The sequence below is a fragment of the Ambystoma mexicanum genome, chromosome 12, assembly GCF_040938575.1.
Source record: "Ambystoma mexicanum isolate Mex_15411 chromosome 12, UKY_AmexF1_1, whole genome shotgun sequence".
Taxonomy (NCBI): Eukaryota; Metazoa; Chordata; class Amphibia; order Caudata; family Ambystomatidae; genus Ambystoma; species Ambystoma mexicanum.
In genome coordinates this window covers 243434457-243446639 of record NC_090936.1, presented here as the reverse complement: position 1 = coordinate 243446639, position 12183 = coordinate 243434457, and the positions used below count along the sequence as shown (strand labels likewise).

General features: G+C 45.3%; 1 protein-coding gene across 1 annotated transcript in view; it reads right to left on the bottom strand.

Annotated features, from left to right (window-relative positions):
* DERA (deoxyribose-phosphate aldolase) overlaps positions 1 to 12183 on the bottom strand; it is a 646316-nt gene that overhangs the window by 391711 nt on the left and 242422 nt on the right. The window contains exon 4 of the mRNA XM_069628380.1: positions 4287 to 4382. Coding sequence (XP_069484481.1) covers positions 4287 to 4382 — 96 coding nt within the window. The remainder of the gene's footprint in view (positions 1 to 4286; positions 4383 to 12183) is intronic.

Here is a 12183-nt window from a genome sequence, read left to right as displayed (position 1 = left end):
CGCTCCCGCTCACTTCGACCACTGCCCTTCCCTTACTGCCAGGGGCACCGGTCTCAATTTGGCCGCAATAGGCACGCTCCCTTTCCTCAAGATAATTTGGTGTTGCACACCTTTAATCTTACCAACACCCTTCCTGAACATCCTCGGGTGCCTACCCGCGACCGTCCCTCCAATCTGCAACACTTGCTCAGGTTCATTGGGATCCGGTCTGATCTTCAATTTTCTCTGCTCCTTCCACCCTAATAGTGTGAGGCCTTTTTTAGTTACGTAAACCTTTCCTTCACACATACGTCCTTTAAATTCAAACTGTCCTATGGTATACCCCAACTAATCAATGGCATCCTGATTGTACCCCCCCAGGTCTGATGTCGGGCTTCAACAAACTTTGAACATCACCAATGACATCCCTTTCAAACACCTCCCTGGACATTAAGGTAATCTTTGACCCAGAATCTGCCATCATCCAGACATCCTTTCCGTTGACCTTAACACTCGCATAGAGATGCTCAGTCATCACCACACAGCACATTTATGGTATTAACAGTAATATTTTACACATGATAGTCAATATCTTCATCCAACGATTTCCGACCCTCTTTCTCAGTGACATACAAAACCAAAACCCGCCTCTGGTTGAATTGATAATTCTTGCAACAGTTGGTGAAATGTACTTTCCTCTTCTTCCTGGGACATACCGCTGAGGCGGCAAAGTGGGTGTTGCTAGCACACCGATAGCATAACCGTTCTTCTCTTTCGCCTCTTTCACCCCATGGTTTGCTATCTTTCATGTCGGTACCACCACGATGCAATTGTTTTTGTCTTTCATTTTTTTCTTTTTCTTGGGTTCATTCATACTCAAAACTTCTGTCTTTACTTCAATTGTCTCTTTCCTTGTCAATTTTGCGATACAAGCTAAAGAATGCTCCACTCTATGGGCAATGTTCAAAACCTCATCCAAGGTGGGCTCGTCCTTAAGCCATGACTCTTCCCGTATTCGATCTGAACTGCAATGTGTCATGAATTGGTCCCACAAATGTTCATCATAAGATCCCAGAAACTTGCAAGAAGAAGCCAGTTGGCGAAGAGCAGTGACATACTACTGATTCTCCTGGCTCCTGTACTCTCATGCGAAAGTTATAATGTTCCAAAATAGTGCTAGTTCTAGGATTTAAGTGAGAGTCCAGCTTGGCAAATGCACTTTCAAGCTCATTCATGGCATTGCCCTCACCATCACTCAGGACCTGCGGAAGTGTCTCAAAAATTCTCTGCCCCTCGTAGTCTAGATTATGCATCAACAGGGAAGGTTTCCTGTTGTTAGAAAACAAATTTCCACCAGCTGCTTTAAGGTAGTGCAAAAATTCCTTCTTCCACTGCGCCCATTTGATTTTAACTGGCCCTGGGGCAGCCATGAACAAAGGTGGCCCACTTACATTGGACATCGCCATTTCAAGTTGATCTAGAACACACTCTTCTCAAGAGCTGAAAACTTCTGTCATCTATTCCACCTTTCTCCTTCAGCTCTCTCTCTCCCCTTCTGCGCGCTGAAGACTTCTCTCCTTTATTTTACCTTTCTCCTTCAGCTCTCATTCTCACCTTATGCGCACTCCCCCTTCCACTTCTCCTCCCTTCCTTTCTTCTTCTCTTTCTGGATTAAACTTCACCCCTCCACCTCCCTCTACCATTTTCCTCTTTATTTTCCTTATTTTCTGCCCCTTCTGTCACTCTGTGCACACTTTCAGATGTCCTTTTCACCTTGGACAGCAATCCAGGCGCTGCGTCAGCCATGGTGCTTCGGCTCTTCAATTCGGCAGCGTCTCCTATACCGTGTATTACGGTAGCAGTCTCAGCAGTATGGGCGGGGCACAGGCGATTGTACGTAATGGATCAGGAAGCCAGCTTGGATGAAGGCAGGGGCTTTATAGCGCACGGGGAGGACGGTGTGGTCACGGTCAGGTGAGGGGACTTACAGTGAAGAAAGGGCAGAGCGGGAGGCGCAGGGGAAACGTACTTGGGTCTGTACCTTTGGCCGCTACAACGTTAGCTCAAACGGAGCGGCAGTCCCTCGATGCCTGCAGCAAACTCGTGGGGCAGCACAGATACTTCCTCCTCTTCGCTGGGGGTCTAGCGTACACAAGATCCTTGTCGCCAATGTTATGTCAGTGAGACCCAGATGCATATAAAGTCACAACGGGCTTTATTAAGATGAATACACACAAAAGACCCCCAGCAATGCCAGCACAGTACCAGCAAGTATTGCTGAACATCAACTGCCCAACATAGAACTCCCAGTGAAAGTAAACATGTACATCATAGATATAGAACAGTGAGATTGTCTGATGACTTCATGACATTCCAGCAGCAGCAGAAATGCACAGGCAAACAAAGTAAAGCTAACAGCCTAACATAATAACAAAGCACACCCAAAAGCTAACACTAACAGTTTCCGCTGGGGAAATAGTGATGACTCTATTGGATTCATCACATATGTCACTCTTAGTATTCATAGGCTCACCATTTATAGAATCTATTGCATCACACTTGTTGTGAGGTATCTTTGGTCCTTTCATACAGTGGTGATCATCCAATGAAATTATGTTTACAAAATCTTTTATTTACCTCTATGATGAATCGCAGGAATTTGTCCCTTCTCTCCCCCTGTCCCTCCCTGTGAGGCTACGGAGTTTAGTCTGCTCCCCAATATCCTCCTTAGGGGTAGAGGCAAGTGGGACCTCACCGGGACAGGATGCCTCTTTGGGGACAAAGACTTGCATTCCTCTGAGGAACCTCTTAAAGGAAATTCCACCAATAACTCTTAAAATACTTGAAGTAAAGAATTATAGGAGGCAAGTACAAATACATGTTATTTTCAGCTAGAAGCTGAGACCATTTCTTATATTGAAGAATCACCTTTTACTGGGACGAGGAGGATGACAGGTGGAGGTAAAGAGAAGCCACTGAAGACGGAGAGAAAGGAACACGGAACGGCGCTGTGGTAGTCCCATGGCTCTGTAATATATGACAGTGGAGGAGACTGGAGAGACAGAGAGGAAGCTCACGAGTTATGAATTGGCTTGCTCGCTTATACAGAGGTGAGGCTGGACGCCGCACATCCTGTTACTGCGAGGAGACAAGAAGCAGAAGTAGACGCGTGCAGTCTAGAAGGCACGAGAGAGAGAGAGAGTAACCAAGGCGGGCACATGGCATCCCAATACCGAGAGAGGAAGAGAGAGTGGTGGGGTGACCACAGCAGATTCATGGTGAACCCAGGGTACCGAGAACAATGCTGATACCATGCCACAAAGGCAAACGCAGAACCAATCGATAAACACAATACCGAAGAACCAGCTGATGAGATGGCACAAAGAAGAAGCAATTGAAGGAACACGAGAGGTCAACCTATGACCCAGAGAAAAGAACCTGAACACATAACAAGCCTGTTGACGTTATCCCTTATGACTACAGGTAACAGGGAGAACGAGAGACCCGGGAGGGAGAATGAGAATCATTATTGGGATGCTCCTACTCATCACAGTTAAAAAGAATACACATAACAGAAAAGAAAAGCCTGAATATAAGGTTGAAACAGCGAATACGTTTAAAGATAACTCTCAGATAGAGACCGAAGAATATGAACTGTACCACAATCAAAAGAAAGTCAGAGAGAAAAATTGTAAGCACTGGATAACTTTACCCTTGGAAAAGAGAAGAAAGACTATATGTAAAGTTGCTCAAAGAGAGGAAAAGAAAGGAACGAAAGTTTGTTACCAAAAAGAAGGAACAAAGATCCAATAACACATTGAATGAACTATATGAGTTGATAAAAACATTCACCCAAGACTACTTGAAGATAGTTTATTAAGCTGAATTTTATTAGAAGCCAAATCCTCAGGAAAAGGGAGACATTCTCCTATCTTTTGTTGTTAAGATACTGGTAGGGTCAGAAAGGGTCAGTTAGATCGGTGGACAAATTCTGTTAGGACAATCACTGACGACTGACGAGTACCTTAGCTAGTTTTGTTAGATAGGGAAGCCCTGCAGTATAGGGAACGTTAGGCCTTATTGTATTCTTTAGTAAACCCATGTTTGAAATGTCCTCAGTGTTTCCTTCTTCTGACCCGCCACACCAGCCAGATTTGGATAACTTGTTGGAGCTAAAATGGAAATGTACTTGTCTGACTCAGAAACGTAGCAAATGGTTAACATACATTTTCTGATGAATGGGATATATGCCATTCTTATTCTACAAAACATCTACAAACACCATTTTGGAAAAGAGGGAGCCATACCTGAAGCTACCGGAATGTTGCAGTTGGCTGCCTTCAGCGCTTTGACAGCATCGCACACTCTAGCAGGATAGACGCAGACTGCACCAGTAGTAATACCTACCACAAAAAGGATAGACATCAGTTTACGTGCACAGAGTTAAATTGTTTATGACAACTCTTTGCCTTCAGCTCATCCAAATTTCAGCAAATAACACTAGAACCCAAACAGAATTTGAAAAAAATGTCATATCACTACTATTCAGCAGTCAAATGCAAATACAAGTCCGAATTTTACTGTTGAAAATATTTCATTTAACAAAATACATTAATAATCAAGTATGTAAATACAAACTCATATGAGTACAGAACAATGGCATCCAATACATTCTCTAAGATCATGCTTTCCAAAAATGGGCAATGGACACCAAATTTGGGGAAGGTAACCTCAATCTACCATAACGAAATTCCACTTATCAGGCTGGGGACCAATCAGGACAACCATGCGTAGCCCTGTCTGGCGATTGGCTACTTCACTGTTGTGCTTTTAATGCTTAGTAGCCTCCTTGTGCACTGGTGCACCCCACATGTTCAGAGGCAGCCAATATGCACAGTGGAGAGCTTTACAAATCTATAAATAAATATGACAGGGCGTGGGGCTTGGGGTGAATAGGGAACCCTCACAACCAAAGGTAGGAAGCCTACTGTTAGGGAGAATTCTCTGTTTAGGCTGAATTTCCTAACCTAGTGAGTCCCCCAGCAGCTTTGCTGGATTTTTGGGGTTTATTTTTTTCTCCTGCCAAGATTGAGACTCTTTTACCCTCACTCTGGGACATGATTTGAGTGTGTTTCTTTGAATCTAGATGTGTTTAATGGGCTATGGGGTCTTTTACTCCATAGGGTTTCATGTGTTTTTGTGATGTGTGTTACACAGCACCCTCCGTGCAGTAACACAGGGGTGTCATAGTGACCCCCCAGTATAGACTCCATACCCTGGGACTGACTACTGTCTCCCAGGGCATGTAAAGTCACCATTGACTTTACTAGTCTTAAATTCTGAACAGAACCAGTACAAACCATCATATTGTGGACGTACTGGCTGGGGCAATTCGATTGCCCCAGGGTCTGTTAGTCGAGGGGGCACGTCTCCGTCCCCTCTGATCGACTTTTGGCTGGTGGCAGTGGATACTACTTTTTATATTCAACCGCAAATATTTTCCTATGGGATTTCCCATTGTTTTAGGCTACTATCTTTATTTAATTATTTAAGGTAGCCTCGAACATACCACCGGTTTATTTAATTAATATTAATTCTCCGGTTGGTATTTTTTGCCAAAACTTGATTCTAAAATGGCGTTTGTGTTCTTTTCTGTGACTCCAACCCAAGTCGAGCCCTTTGTTCCACTTTTTGGCGGGCTTCTCCACAGAAGCCCTCCAAAGTGGTGCCACTATGTCTGGGGTACTTAGGAGGGGTGGAGGGGAATTTAGGCACCCTGGACTGAGTTGCCTAGGCAACTCAAGTCGCACTCCGTCCTGATTGGCCCAAGTGGTGAGCCGGCCGTCTCACCACTTAGCATGTTTGAGTGACAGCTAGGCTGAGTGAATGGGGGTTTGCTGCATAAAAGCAGGGCTTTGGGGACTGGAACTTCAGAAGTCGCCACAGGACCTAAGAATCCGACGAGGGAGAAGCTGAGCTGACCTGCCACGACACCACGACCGGTGGAGCCCTGCTGGACCGTCTCACCACTTTTCCCAACGACAGAGGAGATCTCCCGCCAGAGAGTCTTCTTCCTTTGACTGGTGGGGATAACCAGTTTCACCGTCTTTTCGCTTTCCCGACGTATCTCGTGGCCGCCTTGCCCGTGCTAAGCACCCTGGCAACCGGGATACCACGTTTTACCACGACCGCGAGATAAAGGTACCACCTTTTACCGGAAAACTCCGCGGCTGGGGTCTGCCCTGATAGTGCAACGACCTGCATCTTTCCTCCACGTCGAGATCTTCTCTTCCCCGGGACGACACCGCAACTTGCAACCGCTACCAGGAACAACTGCCACCGCTGGAGGATCCTTCCCACTTAAGGTACCGTGTCCCGCCTGGCTTTCCTTGCAACCGACTGTACGGGGTAGATTTAGCCCCCGGCTTTCGAACCTGGTTTAGCCTGGGACACCCTGGCTAAACTTTTCTAAGCCTCTCTAAACTCTTTTCTGAAACCCTCTGCAAGACTTTCTAAGCCTAGTGTAACTGTGTGATCTTGGACACATTTGTGCTCTGCTCTCTCTAAGAGTGGGCCCAGCCTTTGGACTTTGGCTCACCAGTGACTTTTTGCTCTCTGCCTTGCTAATAGTGTTCCTGAATTGTAGAGTGGTGTAATCCTGCTTATTCTGTCTTTTTCCCTCCCTTTTTCACAACCTTAGTAGAGTGCAATCTAGTGAGGCGCTCACCTCTGTATGAAAATAAGTGGTGTCTTACTGTGATTTTCTAATAAGGGAAAAAGGGGTGTATATATCATAATAGTAACTGTGTTTAGAATATTTTACAATAAGAGTGCTGGAGTGTTTCACTGTGTGTTTATAAATAAATAATTATATACTTTGATACCAAAGCTCTGGTCAGTGTTTGCTTGTATTATTGTATCTGAGTGCCTATTGAGTATACTTTGCATACTGCCTAACTCTTCTTGAGGGAAGTCTGACTGCTCAGCCACAGCTACCAGGTAAATCTGGGTGGTACAGACTGCTACCAAGTGGGTTTACTGCTAACACCTGTAGTCTTAAATCTTTTGCAGTGGTCCCTAAGGGAACTGCACAGGTTTCTGCCTAACACCTACCAGAGCAAATAGCAGAGCCTGTCCTTAGCCAGAGGTGGAGGGATGGAGTTGGGGTGGTCCCAGCCCCAGAACCCCCAGACGCCCAAGTGCCTTGTGTGAAGTTACAGTTACCACTTTTTGTCACCCAAAACAACACAACCTCCATCCTCGCCCAAGTTCTCTTTTCCCTACCAGACTTCAAGGACCAACATGCCCTGGCGTGTTGAGCGAGACCAGCAGGACGCCGGAGTGAGACCGTTAATGAAGAGCCGTAAAACGTACTATCACTTGGATTGAAGGGAGCACTGACACAGCAGCCAGCAAAAATTGTACCAGAGAGACTGTTCGGATTGTTACACGTCCTTAAGTGGTGGGGCTAAAGAAGTTTTTTGCATCCTCCAACAGCAGTAGCCAACCTATGGAGGAAAAAACAGGAATAGATTGGGCCCCCAGAGTCAGGTGGCACGCGCAACCAATGGGGGGAGGAGAGAGAGGCAGTAAACCAAACATACAGGTATAAAAGATCTGCAAGAGTCACAGGGTGTGTGAGGGGTTCATTGAGGTCATGAGACGTGGATCATGAGACTAGAAGGAAAATGGAAAGTGGAGCAGAGTACTGAGGAATCTGTGGTGCAGCTGGATAGGAGTGCAGTTGAGGTATTCTGTGTCCGAAAAAGTGGTACAGAATGGAAAGTCTGAAGCTCTCTGACAGATTTAATGGTAGTGCAGGGGGGTGTAATAGTGTATAGACAAGGGTATTGTGAGAGGATGGAGGGTGAAGGGACAAGGTGTGTGATAGTAGAAGTAGAGAGAGGGATTCAGGGAGCAAATGGAATAGTGACAGGTATAGAGCAGAGGGTGGAGGGTGAGAGGATAGTAAGAGAAAGGTTATAGCGGTAGGTGGGAAAGTAGTCTGAGAAGATTGCAGGCACAGAGGAGAAAGAGGTTGGGAAGAGAGAAGGCTAGTGAGAGAAGAGGAGGCAGAAGAGATTAGACAGTGAGAAGAGAATGTATCAGAGTAGAGGAGGGAGACAGAAGGATGTTGCGGCAATAGGAAGAGAGGGAGGCAGGAAGATGAAAAAAGGGGAGTAGGGAAATAGGAAGAGGTAATATTAAGGCAAGGAGTTAGTGGGAATGAAAGACGAGAGAGAGTGTCTGGGAAAACACAGATACTATTCTCTTGTAAACACCACTACTTGGAGAATGCTAGAATAGGGCAACCTTTAGGAAATGATGGAGTAAGGTAAGGCCTTGGCCTTTAGGTCCTCTGGCATCAGAGAGGATAATTAAGACAGTAGGGGTTAATGATTTAGGTGCCAGGGAACTCTGAGCTAGGTGGAGAGAATCATAGGCAGTCTGAGGGACCAGCTAGAAGAAACCTTTAATCACACTATCTGGCAGTGAAAACCACATCCCAATAACATCCTTAAAAAAGTTGTTAATAAAAACCCTTGAAATATTGTTTGCATTTGTGACTTTCATCACGCCATCTGTGAACTGAAATAACAAAATATGCTTAACATTAAGGCTTTTAAGACAAACAAGGGAAACCAAAAATCATGACCTCCATGTTCCTCTTCCTCGCCCCAGTACTCACTTATCTGACCAGAATATCCAAATCCCTTTTTAGTTTCCAATTCTTCAAGGCTGACCCAAATCTGGAAAATGTGGCTTTCATGATCGTAGCAGACCGGTTTTGCTTTCTGTCCATCGGACAGTATCTTTGTCAGGAGCCCGCCGAGCTTGCTCCTGTAAAATCTTTTTGTCCGTTGCAGGAGATCTCCTGCTGCCCCTTCTGGGCTTGGGCTGCAGCAATGGGTCGGCTGAGCTTTCATCTTTGGTGAGTAGGTGGTGCGAGGGATCAGAAATGTGAGACGGACAACTTTGTGGAGGTTTCTTAACAAATGCCATTTTATTAAATTAGAATGCTGGAGGAATGAACACCTCACTACCTGATGAGGATTTCCTTGCCTAAAATAAAATAAAGGAAAACACTAACACTCGATATCTGTCCTTCACACTTATACATACAATAAACACTGTAATGCATGGCAGTCCAAAACAATACGAATTAAATTTGTATTGCATCAACAGCCTCTTCTCATAACCTGGATGAATTCCCCTTGCCCAGACGTTTAGCGGAATTCTGCTTCATAGTTCAAAAAAAGAAAATAAGGAAATCCTGATTTCCAACACAGTTCTTTGTAACTTCATTGGTCAACAGAAGTTCCAATACCCATATTATTCAACAAAGCAAATAAAAGACTCTTCTTCTTCCTCATACAATGTATCTTCTTTAGATAAAGAACAACTTCATAGTTTATAAATAGCAACAATAATAGTCTTGGTCAGGATGATATTTCCACAGTTCATAAGTTCTAAAGAAATACAACTTCTTGGTAACAGTTTTACCCAACTCCTTCTTTAGTAACACAAGTACTTAATTTGTCTCTGTGAGGACCAATTTGTAGCACTTCTTCGACTACCACCTGGTTTACACTCATGCCAGACCCAATAACTCAGTTCACACCTGTTCTACTCCCGTGCCAGGCTTACTCCTCCTAAGGTTTGCCATCCGGGTATAATCCCCCACCCGAACAGCATTTTGCAACAAGTGCTCTTAAGGTTAAGGTCAACTGACCAGAGGTTCACAGCAGCTTCATAGAATTCAACAATTTGCAGCTTTAAAACCTTTAACAACTCTTTAGGGGAAACAAGTTTCACAATTAATCTCTTTATTACTTTTCTGTTAATTAAGCTCCTCTGCTTCTGAATACATTTTCCCAGAAGGGCAACCTTTTTGTCACTTTTGTTTCCCCACTGCACACGTGACCAAATACTGACAAGCATAGGATCTTAGTCTGCCTCTCTATTGACTTTGCAAATGTGAGTTTTCACCATCATTTACCTTATGTTGTACAAAGTATGGGCAACAGCTTTCACCAATTATGGACCTTTCATAAGCCATCTTCTGCTGTTGGTGATATTGGTTGTGTTGTATTTGCTTTGACTTTAGTAGGTTTTGGCTAGGGCAATACTTAGGGATATTAACTCTCAACAATATCGCCCCATCAGGTATCTGGGTTTTCCATAGACTCACACGTCTAAAGGTACAGTCATTTGGTTTTGCTATGCAAGACTTTCGCTGCTGCTCAATAGTTTGGTATTCAAAATTGCTTTGACAACCACTTTCATTCACACATGAGTGCTGCGTTCGCTGCTTTTCAAATGCTCGGTATTCAAAAATCAATTTCAGAGTTATTTTTGCTCATATGCGATTGTTGCTCTCATGCAGAAGGCCTGCCTCGGACACGCGCGTGGGTGCAGAGGGCTCTGGGGTCACTAGGGCCTCATTACACGGTAGGTGGTAAGGGTTTACCGGTACCGGTAAGGGCACTGGTACCGGTAAACCCTTACCACCTTACTACGAGGTCCCTTTGCGGGACCCGACCCTAACGGCTGGTGTAGACCAACCGTTAAAGTTGGGACCCGCAAAGGGACCTTGGTGCTAATTACGGTACCGCAATTTGCGGTACCGTAATTAGCTCCTTCCCCATTCCCATTATGCCCTATGGGGCAAAAATGGGAATGGGGAAGGGCCATGGAGGAAGGGGGAATTACCGCCCCGCCAACCTTGGAATGGGGTGGTAATTCCCCTTTCCTCCCTGGTGGTACAGGTATGGTACCAGCGGCAATTACCACCTACCGTGTAATGAGGCCCTAACAGCATCTAAACTCACTGGGTAAGACGTGCAACTCCTGTCCCCCATGCCACTCACAGGATTTCTTCCTCTGTGGATTCTTGAGACCTGGCAAACTGCCTTTTGTAGTCTGTCCTTTCCCACGCCACATACAACTGGAGCCTCTATCGCTCCTGAGGCTCTCTGGTACACGCCAGCCACCCGAGACAGCCTCCAGGGAACTAAAGCTTCCCTTGCCTTTGCATCCCTCTGTGCAGCCTCTGTACTTCAGGATTTGAGAGGCAAAGACTCTCTCATGTCCGGCAGCTGCTTTTTGTCGCGCAGTGGTCCCGCCGTCTCCGCTCTCTTCCAGCTTCTGTCTGGGCCGCCCGCACGAAAAACGCTGCTTCTGCTGCCTGCTTTCTCTGCTTCTCTTGCTTCTCTATGACCTGCACCTGATGAGGCCTTTTAAGCCTCTCTGTCTCTCTCAGGTGTGGGCCGTCTGAATTAACGATCTGACCACTCCTGCAACATTCTAAGTTCCTTTTTAGCCCTCTTCCTCGTCCCAGGTACTTAGGGAATTATGGGACTTGAAGTCCCTAATGACAAAGTCACTTTTTCGAGTTTGATTTTTACTTTTAAGTGCATTGAAGGGGACCCTCGGTATGGAAACAAGGCACAATCACCACACACGAACTGATACATCACACACGAGGTTGTATTCCCAAAAGCTAGGGTTTATTGCAAAGCAAATAGTCTCAGTTGGCCTACTGGGTCCCACGCCCCGCGGCGTGTGTTTCCAGACCCCGGGGGACGCAAGAGCACGAGAATCATACAACAGTTACATATATAAAAAGCAAGCATCTTACAATCAGTGGTGACACATTCAATACCACCAATAATGTATTTCCTTTGAATTGGGTTCGATGATTGACAATTGTGACAAGTATGCAAATTAACAAGGGGGGTCCTGGGAGTCCCTCTGCCAGACATTAGTCCTGGTTACGAGAGACTTACCCAGAGTCTTTAGCTCACTATCTTTCAGAGAAAAGAAATATCCCAAACATATCAGTATTAGTCCTGCCCTGGCGAGTCCAGCACCGAAATGCTAAGCAATTCTCCTCTGAACAAGAGTACCAACAGAAACTCCAGACACGTGTTTCGGTCTGGTTGGACCTCATCAGTAGGGGGGATCTGTGCCTCTCTAAGAATAGTGAGCAAGGTGTCCACGTCTGGATTCCCCTAGTAACTTAGGGTGAGACCCAAAGATACTTAAATATGCAAATTAACAAGGGGGGTCCTGGGAGTTGTGACAAGTATGACACCTTCAGACATTTATTTAGCAACAGTTTACAATTTCATGAGCCTGCAGACACAATTCTTTGTTATAAGAAAACACTGCTTATGTTCTCTGCAAGCAAGCTGCGTGCAG